Genomic DNA, 19,178 nt, shown 5'->3' with positions numbered 1-19,178 from the left:
TGATGCTGCAGTTCTCACATTCCTGGCTTCACTTCTCACAATCCATTCTCAGTGAATTAAACAAACACACACACACACACACACTCTCTTGCTCAATCAGTTACAGGCCTCTTTATCCTTCCACTTATATCTCTCTTCTATCTGCCCATCCTTTGTTCCACTTGACTGCGTTCCTGTGGTCACTTATGTGATGAATAATATTGTGTGTGTGTGTGTGTGTGTGTGTGTGTGTGTGTGGTCCACAGGGTCGTGTAGAAGTGGAGGCTGGTCATGAGAATATGAAGTTTGAGACGGGTCCCTTCTCCTACTATGGTGTCATGGCACTGAGTGCGCCCACATTAGGTAAGACACAATAGTGCGCATACACACACACACACACACACACACACACCTGTTTATCCAAACAGTCCTGTTTTAACTATATATTTTTATAAATTTAAAACATATCACTTTTACGTGGCTGTATAAATAAAAACATCGGCTGGGAATTCTGCTACTGCACTTTGTAACTTTGGTGAAGCTGCAATCGACCTCTCCATAGAACTACAGAACTATGTACAACTCGATATACAGCTTTGGAAAAAATGAAGAGACCACTTCAGTTTCTGAATCAGTTTCTCAGATTTTGCTATTTATAGGTTTATGTTTGAGTAAAATGAACGTTGTTGTTTTATTCTATAAACTACAGACAACATTTCTCCCAACTTCCCCCAAAAATATTGTCATTTAGAGCATTTATATGTAGAAAATGAGAAATGTCTGAAATAACAAAAAAGATGCAGAGCTTTCAGACCTCAAATAATGCAAAGAAAACAAGTTCATATTTATAAAGTTTTGAGAGTTCAGTAATCAATGTTTTGTGGAATAACCCTGGTTTTTAATCAAAGTTTTCATGCATTTTGGCATGTTCTCCTCCACCAGTCTTACACACTGCTTTTGGATAACTTTATGCCTTTACTCCTGGTGCAGAAATTCAAGCAGTTCAGTTTAGTTTGATGGCTTGTGATCATCCATCTTCTTCTTGATTATATTCCAGAGGTTTTCAATTTGGTAAAATAAATTTTCAAGTGGTCTCTTATTTTTTTCCAGAGCTGTAGGTTCATGTTTATCTGCTCCAGTGAATTCTATTCTATTCACAGTACTTTTCTACAGAGACACAAGCTTTCACAAGTGAGTGTAATTTTAAAGAAGGGGTGTCCACAAACATTTGGACATATTGTATTCTTATCTGATTGATGATTGGCTGTACGGTAAGGGGAATACTCATGTAAATGTTTCAGTTTCAGTCAGATATCCTGTTGAGGTGTAAATAATTCACACTGTGTAATTTGAGCGCTGTTACCTGTTCCACTTTCTGTAAGTTCACGTCAGCCTTTGGCCTCCTCAGCGGCCGATTACCAACGACCACAGAGAACATCAGAGAGAACTTTGTGTAGGCGTTAAAGCAGATCTCAATACTGCCAAGATCATCCTACAACAGTAATTTACTGTAATAAAGGAATGTGTCATCCATTCAGAGGCCACCCATCCTCACAGCATGGGAAGAGTAATCATACGATTATACAGAAGTACATATACAGCTCTGAAAAAAAAGAGACCACTTAAAAAAGATGATTCTCTTTTTCTACCAAATTGAAAACCTCTGGAATATAATCAAGAGGAAGATGGATGATCACAAGCCATCAAACCACCAAACTGAACTGCTTGAATTTTTGCACCAGGAGTAAAGGCATAACGTTATCCAAAAGTAGTGTGTAAGACTGGTGGAGGAGAACATGATGCCAAGATGCATGAAAACTTTGATAACAAAACAGGGTTATTCCACCAAATATTGATTTCTGAACTTTTTTTCTTTGTGTTATTTGAGGTCTGAAAGCTCTGCATCTTTTTTGTTATTTCAGCCATTTATCATTTTCTGCAAATAAATGCTCTAAATGACAATATTTTTATTTGGAATTTGGGAGAAATGTTGTCTGTAGTTTATAGAATAAAACAACAATGTTCATTTTACTCAAATATAAACATATAAATAGCAAAATCAGAGAAACTGATTCAGAAACTGAAGCGGTCTCTTAATGTTTTCCAGAGCTGTACATTTCACTCATTTCTGTTGCATTACTCCCATCTTGTGGTGAAGGTGTGGCATTACTTTTGTTAATATTGTGTCTATGGTGAACATGGTACATCAAAATAATAAATAGGTGATACATGAAACATAAAATAAATTTAATAAGAAAAAGTTAAAAAATATATATAAAATATAATTAACATTTAAATAAAGGTAATTGATTTTAATGAATAATAATCATTTTTGCATTTATGTACCACACTTTTTTTTTTCAAATTTAATGCAGCATTTTATTTAGTAAATTTTTTAGTTACTCTACACTATTTTTTTTTATTATGTATTTTTGTAATTGTATTTATTCTTGTTTTCTGTTGTTTTATATTGATTTTTTTTTTTGATGTGTGGTCTTCTCTATATCTTCTATATTAGCTATTATTAGTAGGGGTGGGAATCGTTTACTATCTCACGATTCGATTCCGATTTTGGGGGCCACGATTCGATTCAAAATCGATTTTTGATTCAAAACGATTTGAATTATAAAAATTTCTGCTTCTGGCTTATGAATCTTATTGAAAAAAACCCTCCATAATATACACTGGTCCTGGAGCAGGTAATGTGTTACAAAAACAATAAAATGTGCAGGAATGTGGGTCCTCAGTGACAGAGGAATCACTGGGATATCACAATGACGTTAATGAACAATAAATAAATAATAAATAACACTGCTTTATTACCAGGCTACTAGCGGTGGTGTGTAGGTGACGCTGCTGGGCTGATGTGATGATAGCAGTGAAGCGCTAAAGTTCAGGAGCAGCTGCTGATTAACTAGTTAATTTAAGGTCGTTGTATTTCTTCAGAAAGGGGGCAGGAGGTGGAGAAATTAATTCATATGGTCCATTCCTTAATTCCTCTGTGATGAGGAGCTGAAATTAGCTCTGATTAGCTTATTGTATTTTTCCGTTCCGCCTTAAATGCTGCAGCCCGCTGCCACCTGTAGCGTTATTTAAGGTGGAACTGGAAAGTTAGCTAGTTAGCTAGCTAACAGTTACTGAAACTAACTACTAGCGATCTTTTTTATGCTTGTTATGAAGCATTCTGCCATAAAACATTGAAACTACACGTTAATCTAATGTAATATAGTGCTTGTTCTGCCATCTTACCGGTGATTCTCAAACACCTACGCTCTGTGTGTGTCTGGAAGATCTCCGTTTGAAAGGACAAGCGCTATTCCCAGGGTTGCCAGGTCCAACAAAAATACCCAGCCCAAAATCAGTCTAAAACCCGCCCCTCAGAATCGATTTTGGGACATTTTAAATCGATTCTGAATCGTAGTAAATGAGAATCAAGATTCTTATGTGAATCGATTTTTTGGCACACCTCTAATTATTAGCATTATTAGTATTACAGTCTTTAGCTATTGTGTAAATATAGTTTAAAAGAAAATGAAATATTAATAGTTCAGAATAGTAGTTAAAATATTAAATATAATTATGTTAAATACTGTAGGATTAAAATATTGTACCTATTATTAATTTAAAACAAAAAAAAAGCGTGGGGAAATTTACCTTTAAGTAATAGAAATACCTCAAAACAATTAAATACCTCCATAATGACCAAACAAATAAAGAAAAAACAACCAAAAAAATAAATGCTAATAGTTTTTAAACTGAATATTACTGTATTTCTCTCTGTCTGTCTCTCTTTGTCTCTCTCTCTCTGTATCTATCATATGTTCCTTCCATTTCTTGCTTCATATTTGCTCATGTAGACTTTCTCTCATCTCTATCTGTATCTCTCTCTCTCTCTCTCTCTCTCTCTCTTTCTCTCTTTCTTACCCTTTACTGCTCCATCTTTCTACCCCCCACCTCTATCCCCTAAACCAGTGAAACCAGTCTCTCGTCATCGTCATTTCTCTCTAAAGAGGTTTTCTCTCTTCTCCCGTTTTCCAGGTAAAGGTCAGCATGTGGAGTTACTCTAACCCCAGCCTGCTCACATTAACCCGAGCTGAGCTCTTACAGCAGCTCCTAATGGCTCAGATTAGCAGTGCAGTCAGTGGAGCTGCTCAGTCAGTATAGTATAGAGGCTGAGTGACGTAATAAAACTGAAGTGATGCTGAAATAACATTTTATAAACCAGTAAATACACATACAGTCGTCATTCCACTGCATGAGAATTCACTAACTTACACTGTGACAATTCAAGCAGTGGGGTTTTTCCACTCACTCCCCCATACAGTCCAAATATATGGATAAAAAATAAGTTTTTATGATTTCTTTACAGATATATTCTTATTTATTGTCTTTTCAATTAGCGTCTCAGCAAAATGCAAAATATCAGACAGACTCTCAGGAAAAAAATCCATTACACACACAGATTTCAGAGTTTATTTGTAATTTAAAATAATGATGAGTGTCCAAGATTAGATCAAATGTAAATATATAAAACACAAACAGCAAATATAAAGATAAAATATAGTAAATAAAATATAGATAAAATATATAAAAATATAGGACAAATATGTCCAATAACATATATTCAAAACAAATATTAGGTTTAATGCTCTTTTTTATGACTTTATGTATTTTATTGTATCTTCCAATGTGTACGAATATCACATTTAGCTAAACACTCAAAAACACACAAAAACACAACAGGAGTGTAATGCTGTATACAGGCTAAACCAATATGTAAACATTTTTCATATTAATGATCCATATTTAAAGGTATTCCAACATACATGCAATAAGTGAAATGTTTTTTTTAAAACTAGAGTGAAATTGCATTAATATGCTATTTTATTATTAGCATGTCAATACCATAAAATGGCCTTAAAATGACCATAATGATGATTGTTTATCACAATTATTTCTGGACAATATAGTTATTGTGGCAGTCCTGGAAGTATTTTAAAGTATGTAAAATATTATTGCACTGTTTATTATCAAATACAAATTGATATATTTAATGTATATTATTATTATTACTATTATTATCATCATTATATTATAGTATCTGTCCGTATAGTTGTTTATTCCTGCCTGTGTGTGTGAGTATGTGCATATTAGAGTTCTGCTACCTCTCTCATCTTCATGGTTTGATCCATTAAAATAGCAAATAAGATGTTTTGTTATTATAGCTATTAATATTTTGCTATTAATATCTAAGTAAATATAATAGGGGTGTCATGATTTCGATATTTCATGTCGTGGTCTCGAGCCTTGAAGTTTAAAAGAGGATCGTCGATCCCTCCCTCTAAGCTACGCAAGCATGCGTGCGCTACGCAAATGGTGCAGCACACTGTAGCCGACGCCGCGGACATTGTGACTGCTCAAAGAGCAGCCCTTTCTCCAGAGAATGTGGACATTCTCATCTTCTTAAAGAAAAACTTAAAAAAATATAAAAAATAACAGTTGTTTTGTGTAGCCTCAAATATGTTAATAGTTTTGGTACCTTAAGGAACATCTTTCTCTCAGATAAAGTTAATAATATATCTTTATTAAAGAAAAAAACTCATTCTCAGGGACTAAAAAAGTCTTATTTTTCATGTTTAACTGTTACAGTAGGATAGAGTTCAGTTTGTTAAGGCTCTAATTGTTCTATTATTTTGTACATGACTGTTCCTGTATTTTTTTATTATTTATTTTGTTATGTTGCACATTGCTGTTTTAATAGTGCACACTGCTGCTACCCAAAAAAGCCACTAGATGGTATAACATATATATCTTAATTAAATTATTTAAATTTGACCATTAGTGCCTAATGTCGTGTATTACAGATCACTTGTATCACTTTGCATCACTTATATCAAGCCCACCTTTTAAAATAAGATATTGTAAATCTGATGAATCAAACCAAAGACTGACCATAGACTAATCTAAAACTGGCATAGGCCTCTCTGCTGTAAAAAAAAGAAAAAAAAAAGAAAATCGAGAATCGAATTGAATTGTGACCCTAAAATCGGAAATAAAATCGAATCGAGAATTTAGAGAATCGAGACACCCCTAAAATATAATATATAAAAAACACTAATCGCAAATCAGATTAAATGTAGTGTGTAGATGTGACAAAGATGTCAGCTAACAAAATGATTAAATATCCACTGAGATAGTCCCAAAAATATGAACTGATATATAAACACTTATTATATTTTCATGGAAATTCAGTGGAAGTGAATACATCCTGCTGTTATTCTGCACCTTTTGGACTACTTTACATTTTGCATGAAGCTGCAGATCAGTAAACTCTGTTGCTCATGCCCACAGTGTCCATCTTCCTGATGTTTTATTATGAGACACGACAAATCCGAACATCAGAACTTATACTGAGCAGTTATCCTGTTTTTCAGTCGGTGCTTCTGCAGTCCTCATGCTTTTGCTTGGAATCCTATAAATAGAGCCGGTGCTGCGGATGAGTTTCCCTGGCCTCGCTGCCCTGTGGCCTGAATAAGGTCAGGAATTATCTGACCTTAGTTTTTACCAGCATTCTGCCTGCAGAGGGAGCCAGTTTATTAATATAGAGTAGTGTTTACAGTGATTACTCAGCAAAGTTTACTCAGCAAAAGTGTAAAATGTATTACCATTCATTACTCTGTAGGTAGAAGTATAGATACTAGGGTTTAAAATTCTGTAGAAGTTGGAGCATCAACTCAAGCTTTTTATTCTTTAAGTTAAAGTGTTTAAAAACTACTGGTTTCAAAGCTACTTAAAGTATAAAAGTGAAATTAATGTACAGGAAAAAAATAAAGCCATTAAGAGTCTTCCAGAACTGCATTTATGTATTTCCCAGAAAGTATTTGTGTTTTTACTGTTTAAAAATTATAATATGCTGCAGTAATGATTGGTATGTTCATGGAATTGGTTGTGTCTAACCTGTGAGTTGAACGTGACCTTCACCTATTTTTTCCACAGGATTACAGGCCATCAAATAATGCATTTCTCACTGGATTGCCATTTCTCTTATTTGTGCTTTTACTAATTTTGTCATGGTTTGTTGCATATTGGAGTATGATGATGATATGGAGTATTAAGAATTTAAAATATCGTACACACTTATATGTCATAAGTGCATATGTCTGTTTAGCCTGCTCTGTGTGCTGTGTGAGCATGATGGAGTGCTTTTTTGTTTTGTTTTTAGTAAATGTGGTGCTTATTATCTTGTGCTCAACCATTGTGAGCATTCTTATTGTACTATAAAGTGCAATTCAAATGTATTTTCATAATTTTTTAGAATTATTAGCTGTGTTAATGTAAGTTGTTTTAATTTTTTCTTTTTATTTTACACATTTATAAATATTTTAACATTATTATTATTATTATTATTATTATTATTATTATTATTATTATTATTATTATTATTATTATTATTATTCACAGTAGTAGTAGCAGTAGTAGTAAAAGTAATATATGTTATGTTAATGGTGGTAGTCTAATTATTAATTTAATTAAAAAAATTATAATATATCAAAATGTATATATAGTAGTGTTTTTTTATTTATTTTATATTAGAAATATGTAACACATGTTTTATATTATTAAAAATAGAAGTAGAAGAATATTTTTATAATATTGTAAGAGTATTACTAGTAGTAGTAGTAGCAGCAGTAGTTGTAATTTTGTATGTTTTATTATTGTATTTTATATATTATAAATGAATACATGTATTACTATACTGTAAGTTGCTTTAGATAAAAATGTCTGCTAAATGCAATGAAATGAAATGTAATGTAATGTAATCTTATTTCATTGTAGTTTTGGTGGGGATAGCAGTAATGTTAATTTTTCATTTATATTAGTTGTAGTAGTAGTAGTTCTTCTTCTTCGTGTCTGTATAGTTGTTTATTCCTGCCTGTGTGTGTATTTCAGAGTTCCGCTCCCCGTCTCATCTCAGCGGTTTGAACCGTTCAGTGTCCCTGAACTACACCGACCGCACAGAGTCTCAGTCCATCAGCGGCAGCAACACACAGCTCAACAGCGCCCCCTCTCCACAGTACATCCCTGACTTCAACGTACGCGCTCTGACCGACCTGCAGATCGTCAAGGTGAGAATTTACCGTTTTACCCAGAGGCAGAAACCTAAGAACGGCTGTTTTCCTGCCATTTAGAATGGCCTTAATTCAAAGCCCAAACACGCATTATAACTACATTATACTTAACCCACATACACCACAGAGAAGCAGCAGCCAATCACAAACAGCATACTCCTAACTGGAAACAACAGTCCGTTAGGCATTAGGATATAGTGACAACATCAGGGCAATTATAGTGTAAAATTTACCTGATCTCTGTGTTTTTGGACTGTGGGAGGAAAACAGAGACCACTCATGTAGGGACTTGAACCAAAGACCCCAGTGCTGGGAGGTGAACATGCCGACTACTTACCTAAATGTACCATGGAAAATCTGACATGTGACATTTAAATTCACTTGACTTTTAATAAATGTGAGACATTTAATTAACATTTACAATTAACAATGCTTTTTTTGTGTTTTGAAATGTAAAAGTTAGCATTTTAAGTTTTTAAAAATTCAGGTTCATAAATTAAAATATGTCTGATTTAAAAACACAAATTTAGGCCAGAGGTGAAACAGCCAGGCTTCACAGGAAAAGTAAACTGTCAGAGCAATTAAATGCACAGGCTCACATCTAACAAACTTTATTCTAAATCTCTAATTAGACAGATTTACAGTAAATGTACGGATTAGAATTTTTAGAATTTTAATATTTCATCATAAGCTATTTTGATATTTCACCACCCACGTGCAAAAAACATGCCAAAAACACAGAGCAGTCCAGACTGGTACAGACTGTTAATCTCTTCATGGAGTTTCTGGAAGTGTGTACTGATAGTAGTAGGGTTATTGTGTGACTCCGTGTCTGTCGATTCTTGTCGATTCTTGTCAGTTAGATTTCTCCATCTCAAGTCCCAGTGCCGTTTTACTCGACCACAAGCCAGAAGGTTCAGGTTATAACCAGTTCATGATCCCGGATGTAACAGGCAGGATGTTTTCTGTCATCATTTTACAATTATTTACCTTCACAGAACCGCTGTTGAATTCCTCAGTTGTATAACTGTGTAATTACTTTAGAGGCTACTTTAAGACAAGCTTCCATCAGAATATGATGTAACATCTGGGTGAGGCAAAATATTAGTCAATAATATCATATTTCCATATGTTTCCTCAAAGTCTGTTAGTTTAGAGATTATCCCAAAAACTGCTCTCTGTTTCTTAGAAATGTGTCATGTTAACACGACCTCTGGTTCACCATCATGTGTGCTGTTATCACACGTCACATGTCCAGAATTCCTAATTATCTTTACTACACCTTAATTACTAGCACATTAATGAAAGCCTGACTTTACCTTAATGAGGTCATGCCACCAGTGGCCCTACACAGCGAAATTGACAGTAACACAGTAAAATCTCCATGTTGAGACATCTGGCATGTTGAACACTACTTCTGTATGTGTGTAGCTCAATAAATATGATTATCGGTATAAAGTTCCAGTCAAATGTTTGGATACACTTTCTCATTCAGTCTTTTTTTTCTTTAGTGTTCAGTTACAATGTAGAGAAACATTAAAGTCACCCAGACTATGAAGGAACACTGTATAAAGGAATCATGTAGTAAATTAAAAGTATTAAAACTAATCAAGATACTCTGTGAAGCATTTCGGTGCTCTTATCTTGGGAGCTGTTAATATTTAACACTTTCTGAGGCTGGTAACTCTGATGAACTTATCCTGTACAACAGAGGAAACTCTTGATCTTTATTTCCTGGGGCGTTCCTGATGAGAGCCAGTTCCATCATAACATTTTTGATGGTCTTTGTGACTGCACTTGAGGATACTTTTAAATTTCTTGAAGTTTTTCTTATTGACTGATTTGACCTTCATTTTTATAAAGTCATTTTTTCTTTACATTAGTTGAACATTACTCAAATATTCACTATTCACTGTTTACCTGTAACTCTACCTCTTCACAACTTTACAACTGATGCTCTCAAACACATTATTAAGAGACAAGAAATTCAAGTAATTAACTCTTGACTCTAGTTCAGCACAGCTGTTAACTGAAAGCCTGAATTCCAGGAGACTCTACCTCATATGTTGAGTAAATTTTCAAGATGTGCAAAGCTGTCTAAGCAAGAGGTGGTACTTTAAGAAGAATCTAATTAGGTTAATTTTAACCTTCCTGTTATGTCACGGGTCAAATTTGTCCATTTAAATGTTTGAAGATCTAGAAAAATAATATTTTATAGTATAAAAGTATTTTTTCTGTATAAAACTTCTTCTGCTGGCCTTAATTAGTGTAATCAACATATAACGTCCTGCAATAAACAAAAACAAAAAAAAAATCTTGTTTTAATGTTATGTAAAGCTATTATGTCTAATATGTTGGTCTTTCAAAAGTAGTAAAGTAGCGAAACATTAAAAAAAGTTTGAACATGTCTTTTTTTTTTTTTTTTTTTTTTTTGAAAAACGAGAGAATTATCCTAATTGAACCATTACCTGTTAGAGGTAAGGAACACCACTGCACTAAATATTGATAGAATAAATAGCAATGTAGTTAAAAAATATAATTAAATATTCTTGCTGATTGTTAGGATTTTTTTAAATGATCATTATTCTGGATAATTATTATCTTGGATATTAATTGGTGATTTAAACATGAACTGAATCAAATTGATCGGGGAACATCATTGCTGTTCCTGACAAATGAACATAACAGGATGGTTAACACCTATTTTTTGTTAACTAAATTATTTTCCTTATAATTTGGATGACTTTAGTATTAATCTACAAAACAGTCAATTTTAAAATAAGGAAAAACTGTTATTAAAGTGTCCAGACTTTTGAATAGTGCTGTATTTTTATTTTTTATCCTGACGAAGGTTTAACTCTCTCTCTGTCTCTTTTTCCCTCCCCTCAGATCACTCGATCCCAGTATCAGAACGGTCTCATGGCGTCTCGTTTGGACAGCTCGCCCCAGTCTCCAGACAGCGGACACACACACACGGACCAGCACACACCTGTGGAGAACACACCAACCACAGTGCCTCAGTCTCCATCAGAAAACACACTCACACTGCCCCTGACGGACACGCCCCCCGACGAACACACCTCCCTCCTTAACGAGCAGAACTGTCTGCCTGCCCGCCAGGCCAACCACAACACACACAACGATGGCTCCATCTGACACACACTTACGCACACATGCACACACATATACATACACAATATAACAGACTGGAATACACATATATACAATAAGGGTACATTAATTAACAGTACTTACGACAGAAACCATTCTTAACTATTTATTAACTGACACTAGTTACAACTATATTTATTATTATAAATATATAATTTTTTATCAAATGTCTTGATTCATTATTATTTACTTTTATTATTCATATACATTAAAATAAGTAAATAAGCAATAACACACGAGAGGGAGTGCTATAATGTTGAATACATTTTAATACATACACATTATAGCACTAACCTCAAGTGAATTATTGCCGTTTATTAGAAGATTTTGAGTTAAAGAGGACTAGAAAATACAATCTGTTTGGTTATAAACACTCCCATTGCTGTTCTGTTTGTAGCTGTACTGTTTGGCTTGTAAGCGCTGCATTGTTGCTAGGTTACCTGTAACCTAGGAGTAATACATGGAGAGCTTCGGTTACAGTGCATTACCAGCTGATAGTGGTACTCGCAGAACCTCTCTCAGCCTATCACACATTGCAGGGATGGAACTAGCTGTGGTATAATGTTTAATAATGTTTTAACTAGTGTCAATTAATGAATCATTAGTTGAGACATTATTTAACCATTTAGCAAAATTTATTATGGTCATAAGTACTGTTATTAGACACGTTTATAGTGAAGTGTTACTCAATCTGTCTCCAGCTTGGTGGATCTACAGATTGAGAACAGACGAGTGTGTATAGACCAGCGCACACACACACACACACATATACACACACACTGAACTGCCTCCTGATACTCTCCAGTGATTTTTACAGGCTTGACTCCCACAAATCTGCCAAATCAAGTTGCCAACAAAAGGATGAAGAAAGAGTGTCCTGTGTGTCTGTGGAAGAGTGAGTGAGTAAGTGAGTTAGAGAGAGAGAGAGCGAGAGAGATACAGAATGTGTGTCTTCTGTTTCCCGGAACAGATGACCCCTCGCTCGACCTCGTCCAAGTGTTCCCACTCCAAACGCAAGACTTCCTGCTCCAAACACTAATCATTCTTGAGGTATTTTTCAGGATTGCACAGATTGGAGCGGATGATTCTTTCCAAACCAAACCAAAATATATTTTATTGTCACGTTTTTAAAGAAAGAATGCTCACAGAATGTAAGTGTGATTAATATTTTAATCGGTTTTACAGCAGTAGTTTGCTGAAAATGCAGCTTTGCACAGTTTTTTTTTCACTCAAAAAGTGTTTGAAGTTCAAATGTGGTCAATTAGCTCAAACATCTCTGGTGCCTAAAGTTAGATTTATTAATTTTTTTACGTTTTGTGATGAAGATATGAGACTAAGGCCTAATCCCATTTCACCTCCTGGCCACTTACCCCTTCTTTTGAGAGTAACCCTTCCCCTTGGAATAGAGTTAAAAATCCTACACCTCAAAAATTGGAACAACCCTTGAAATTAGCATTGATTAGCTTTTATATTATTTTATTTTTCCGTTCCGCCTTAAATGCTGCAGCCCCTTCTATCTGTTACACCAATTAAGGTGGAATGGGAAAGTTAGCTAGAGCTACTAGCAAAGTTTTTTTTTTTTTTGTTTATGCTTGATATGAAGAATTTGGCCGTAAAACATTGAAACTACACATTAAACTATGATAATATAGTGCAAATCATCACTTTTAACAAGGAAAAACCTACATTTGTGGGTTTCTCATAACCCTTGGTTTGAAGTGTGTATCAGAAAAAAGGGCTAACAAACTCTATCCCTTCCCCTACCCTACCCCTCCAGCCTAACAAGAATCGGGACACCCCTACCCCTCAACATGCACGTGCAAAATAGAGGGTTAGAGGTAAGGGGTAGGGCCAAGGGGTGAAATGGGATTAGGCCTAAGTGTGGCTAACTTGTTAAAGAGGCTTCAGCCATCTGAAACCAGCACTTTCAGAAACCCATTTACACCTGTTTTTTATGTAATCAGAATCTGGATTGTTGTATTCTGATATGATTTAAGTTGTTTTGTAGTCAGATTTGTGTCTTAGGTTAATCAGGCTGAAATCCAATTACGTCAGAAACCATCTTTCTTTTTAGCATCAGGCCAAGACACATTAAAATGAATACATCCAAGTGTAAACGCACCCAAGACACATATTTAAAATCGATACAAATCTGATCACTCAAACAAACCACATCAGGAGGGTCAGTGTAATGTTTTCTGGTTGTTTGAGGTTAAGTACGAAAATAGAATTGAGTGTTAAACATTTTCCAGTTTCCAGTTACAGGCTGAATTATCTACTGTTTTTTGCTTACCTCCGTGGTCCTCCAGTAATTTTAGTACCATCTGGATCCACATCTCTGAGTTTCTTCTCCTCGCCTTTAATAAAATAGCTATTTGTCCAATTACACTTTGGGTGCGAATTTCCACGGAGATCCGTGGAACAAACACAACAGCAAGTGGAAATGGAGGAGCTACTGAACGTGATGTCACGTGACCGAGAAAAAAAAAAAAAAAAAAAAACACACACACAGACGTCCCCCTGAGAAACTAATCCCGTCCAGATAGGGCTTTAGATTTTCAAATATTTCCTTTTTTGGAATCTTGTAAGAAAAATCTGATTGTGTAATTCAACTTTCTTTTAATACAAGATACAAAAATGAAAGAAAGTTTAGAGAATATTCATAAGAATTCGAAATTTGCCAACTTCAAAACATGCGAACTTCACAAGAAAGCGTGTTTCAGCTAATTGACTACGTTTGGGGTACGAGAGGAGATACTGTGTACATTTTTTCACCAAACTATTGTTATGAATCTAAACTTGGTTCAGTTGTATAGGGAAATGTATGTGTATATATGTGTGTGGGGCGAGACATGCCAGTTAATGCTGCCTAATGTTGCTGTGTGTGGGGTCTTATGATTAGATCATTTTGCTTTGACTTCCATTTCCATCAGTATAATAATACCTAACAAAATATTAGCAAATGACCAAAGATTTTGCGATCCTAAACACAGAGAAGTGACAAATAGAATTGTAATTGACTGAATTCATAGAAAAAAAAATTGTAAGAAAAAAACAAGCCCTTTTCACAAGTGAGCCCAAATGACCCAACACACAAAGAGTGCAAATGAACCAGAGATCCGCAAGATTTAGTGCTGGTTTAAAAACATCCCAAAACTTGCCCGAATCTGTCTGACTGCAGGATTTTCTTGCACAATACACTATAATCATTACAGGAAAAAAAAAAAGAAACCAAAGTAAAAGCATTTTCCCCCCAGAGCGTTAATGTTTAAACACTTGGAAGCTCCCAAATAAAACATGATTTGTGTATATTTTTACATTTCTAAGGAGCACTTGAAGGCAGCATACGTGGATGGCCAAGTGAGAGCGAGTTAAAACAAGCAGCTGTAAGAAAGTCACTCCATTTAAAAAGAATTTTAAAGACAGATTCATTAGATTACATTAAAACCTTAATCATATTTTTATATATATATATATATATATATATATATATATATATATATATATATATATATATATATATTTATATATTATTTGTGACACTGCACTCTTAAATATACAGGTGCCACAGAGGAGGGTACTGTAAACAATGCTAAAGATACGTTTTTTTTTTTCTTGTTCTTCAAATTTTTTGAAAAATTCTTCTTTACAAAAATACCTAATTGTAGCAATTAATGTAGTTCAATCAAATTAATGTAGTCTAATCAAATCAATTGACCTAATTGGTCAAATTGCCTTGAAAGACCATGTTCATGTTTTTAAACATTTATTTATGATAGGGAGAAAAAGATGCAATTAGATAGAAATGTTACACTCAGACTTAATAATAATAATAATAATAATAATTATATTATTAATGATGATATTGACGTAACTAGCTCAAACATCTACAAAAAAAGGCTAATTGTGTTTCTTAAAGGGGTGGGAATTGCAAAAAATCGCTCAATAACAATGATATTGCTAAGAATTATGATGCTTCACGGCATCTGTGTATCAATGAATAGGATAAAATACTGCTAAATAATCAAATATCAAGAATTATGGATTTATTTGAAAACATCCCAAAACTTGCCCGAATCTGTCTGACTTATCACATTATCACATGTGACAATGTTATATGGTGGATTGGCAAGTTAGTTATGTTAATATTACAAATAATGAATAATATAATCTTTCAAAGGAAAGTCAATGTAAAAAGATTTTATTTTAAGTCATTTTGGAACATCTGCTTTGGCCTATTTGTCACAGCACGTTCGTTGACAGCTGCTGTTTTCAGATGACTTTATAAACTAAATATGTCACTGTCCAATGAAAAACGAGTATTTCCAAAATAGCAGAAGAGAGGTAAAACCTTTTAAACTTTCAATGGAAGTCAAAGTAAAAACCGCTTTGGAGCTTTAAGCCGCTTTGGAGATTTTTTTATTGGTCCATTCATCATGAAATGTTGACACAGTGTAAGAACAGTTATTGTGTTCAAACTATGTAGGAATTTAAAAATCGTCAAAATTGAAGATACTTGTTTTTCATTTGACAGTGACCATATTAACACTTAAATATATATTTTTTGTAGACAGCAATGATAGAAATTATTTTTATAATTGGATTAGCTACATTTAGGCCTATTACAATATAATTTTTTGTGGACGATATATCGTCCCAGAAATTATTGCGATACACAAAATTTTTGTAATTTTAAGACTGTGATTTGCCACTGACATAATGATGAAAGAACAGCATAAAAAAGCAATTACAACATTTTTTTTAAAGACAACTAAATTTTAATTAATCATTAATTATAAGTAGTTTGGGAATTATATACCTATTTCTTTACCTACTTCAGTCCACACTGTGTGTATGGAGTCATTGAAGCAGTTATTGAAGCATGACCGGCTAAAATACTGTTCACTGTTATATATACATATATACATATATGTGAACAAACATATACAAATAAACACAATAGACACAATATCACTATTATCAAAAATTACTGAGGTCATGTTGATTTATTGTAAGATAAATCGATAAAGCAATTATTGTGACAGGCCAAGCTACATTGATTAAATTTGTCTGGTTGTTAAAGTTTGGGGAGACCTGTTTTAATGCATAATTTCTCAAAAAAAGAACCCTTTGTTGAAGCACGTTGTGTGTACTGTATTTATAGGAGTGTAAGACACATCTCAGGGAGACACTGAGCATCACACATAACAAACCACACAACAAACCACACACACATATAAAGGAACGACTTTTTGACCTTTCTCTTTGTATAAATGTACAACTATTAAGGACAAGTGACCAAAACACACATACTGAAGCGAACTGAAGCATGCTGTTGAAGAAGCATGTTGTACAGTTTATACTGAACTCATCTCGTATTCAGACCTAGAGAAGGATGTAGCATATTGATGAATGAATTCCATGTGTTATTATAATTATTATTATTAATCATTATCATCATCATCATCATCATCATTGTGAGTCAGGTATCTGGTGTTTTTTGACATCCACTGGTTTCCTGTGCAGTCATGCTGGTGTGTATCAGGTCTGTGTATGTGTGGGCCTGCCTGTGTGTGGGCCTGCCTGTGTGTGGGCCTGCCTGTGTGTAGTCGTTATGCAGTTCTGCCGTTCTGACTTATGGTCGCCTGTGAGGTTCTTAAACCCCAAAGTGAGCACGCCGTTCTGCTGAGGAGCCTCGCTTGTGGAAGTGAAGTTCTTCTTCGCTTCGGATGACGATGTTCGGTTTGTTCGGATTGTTCAGATTGTTCGGATGTTTGCTTGTGTTCTAAGCTTTTTACGAGCTTTTTAAGACTGTTTGTGGTTCCCCAGCTACTGGACTCGACGTGAACCAACCAGAAGATTATATAAATATACTGTATTTATTTTGCATACGATTCAAGTTGTATATTTTTGAGGTCTTGACTTTTTGTGAAATGTACCTTTTCTTGTCTGTATTTGTTTTTTTTTAAATGTTAAATCTGATTGTGTTCGGAGGTTCATGCTTTTAAATGGAGCAGTGTGCCACGGTACTGACTGACTGACGTACGTGTGAGAATGTGTTTCAGTTGTAAGACAATCTGTAGCTAAGTTTCTTCAAAGCCAAAATCTCTAATTACTCTACTTTACGTAACTAGTTACTTTACGTAACTTTACGTAAACTAGGACAGGGGTCCTGGAAGGTTTTAAGCTTTTCCTCTTTCTTTAATCTCTGTTTTTTTATGCTTTTTTATTTGTTTAATTTTTTATTTCATATTTTCACTGTGAGGACACTTTTTTTTATTTTGCTTTATACCAAATCTGTGGGAAAATCAGCCTTGACGAGCCGTGTACGCAGGTGAACAGTGTAGTGAACAAGTGTAGAGATAATGGACACAAAAAATAAAAATAAAAAAAATCATCAGCCTTTTGAATCACAGCAAGATTAGCCAAATAATAAATGAGACAGACTGGAAAGCATATTTTTACCTGCAACAATGAGGTTTCACTGTGCGTTTTTATGCATTTCGGCCGATTGAATGTGAGTGTGTACATGTATAGAGAGATGCTGCTTTGTTTATATGAATGGTTATTGGACAAATGTTGGTTTAAAGACAGAACAAAGCCTGTATTCTTCTGTTTTCTTTTATTTGAACCATTTTTTCTCTCTTATCTATCCCTTTTACCCATCTTCTATTTTTTTTATTTGCCTGGATTTGTCTGTTTCTTCTTGGATGGAATCTGGTATCTGATCAGAAACATATGATGATATTATTTATTAAAACAGTTTCTAAGACCACAGAATCCTTTCTTGGACTTAAACTCAAATGCAATATATAACATGTGTTTTCATTTAGAACATCAGGTTTTAATTTCTAAATTCCAACCAGTCCTTTTTTTACACATTTCTCATGGATCTTTATAATGAACAAACATATATTGAAATATATTATATGTTTAAATAGGCATTTATATAATTTGTACCTTCACGAAACAAAATTGCATTGGTACAGGATCCTCTTTTTAAGACTTGTATTATCAGTCTCTTAGCTAGTTGGTCTGCAGAGTTATATTTCCGAAAACATTTTAATGTAAATACTATTGGACAAATTGCTCTTATTTATTTTTTTTATTTTTTTAAATATGACCGCATGCATGTAAATGCAAAAAACACTATATTATAAAATTAATTTGATAATATTTAATTGGATGATAATTGGACCTGGAATGGCTTTCAGTTAACAGCTGTGCTGAACTCTTAATGTGTTTGAGAGCATCAGTTGTAAAGTTGTTAAGAGGTAGAGTTGGTATACAGTAAATAGCTCTATTTGAGAAACGTAATATTTTAATCCATATTATGGCAAAATGTACTCAACTAAGTAAAAAAACTATGTTTCAGTTCCAATGCTTTTTTTTGTGTGTGTGTAATGCTCTCAAACCCACGATTCGGTAAATAAATGATTAAATTAAGAAATAAGAAAATAATAATCAAATAATTAATATTTATATTTATTGCAGTGGACTAACTTATTTAACATTATTTAATTGTATATCATTTTTATATTTCGCGAATCGTCCCTAAGCAGTAAAATCTCATTAGCGTGATTAGCTGGGATGCTGATATGCTTTACTTCTATGCGCAGATTTTTAATTGCCAGTGCTGTGGGCAAGTCTAAACTGCTGTTCAATTGGCTAATAAATGTCTGTTATCACAGACAATAGAGTTTAATCAATGTTAAATGCTAGAATATGCAAGAAAAAAGAAAACAATATCTATTTTAATGGGTGCAGATTATGAAAGGGTTAAGAAATAAAGGGCAGTTAATCAAAAAAAAAAAACAAGAACCCAGAGTATCGATTTGTTTAACACTTTAACGTTTACATGTTTCGTTATGTGTTCTTTTATAGTCTGAATAACTTCAA

General features: G+C 33.9%; 1 protein-coding gene across 1 annotated transcript in view; it reads left to right on the top strand.

The window, feature by feature from the left end:
• Nucleotides 1-13,782, top strand: part of LOC103022874 (metal transporter CNNM4) — a 52,353-nt gene extending 38,571 nt beyond the window's left edge. Inside the window, exons 5-7 of the mRNA XM_022667306.2 lie at nucleotides 246-342; nucleotides 7,930-8,105; nucleotides 10,998-13,782. Coding sequence (XP_022523027.2) covers nucleotides 246-342; nucleotides 7,930-8,105; nucleotides 10,998-11,264 — 540 coding nt within the window. The 3' untranslated portion in view covers nucleotides 11,265-13,782. The remainder of the gene's footprint in view (nucleotides 1-245; nucleotides 343-7,929; nucleotides 8,106-10,997) is intronic.
• Nucleotides 13,783-19,178: the final 5,396 nt, after the last annotated feature.

This window comes from Astyanax mexicanus, chromosome 22 (assembly GCF_023375975.1).
Source record: "Astyanax mexicanus isolate ESR-SI-001 chromosome 22, AstMex3_surface, whole genome shotgun sequence".
Taxonomy (NCBI): domain Eukaryota; kingdom Metazoa; phylum Chordata; class Actinopteri; order Characiformes; family Acestrorhamphidae; genus Astyanax; species Astyanax mexicanus.
This window is presented reverse-complemented; position numbering and strand designations above follow the sequence as displayed.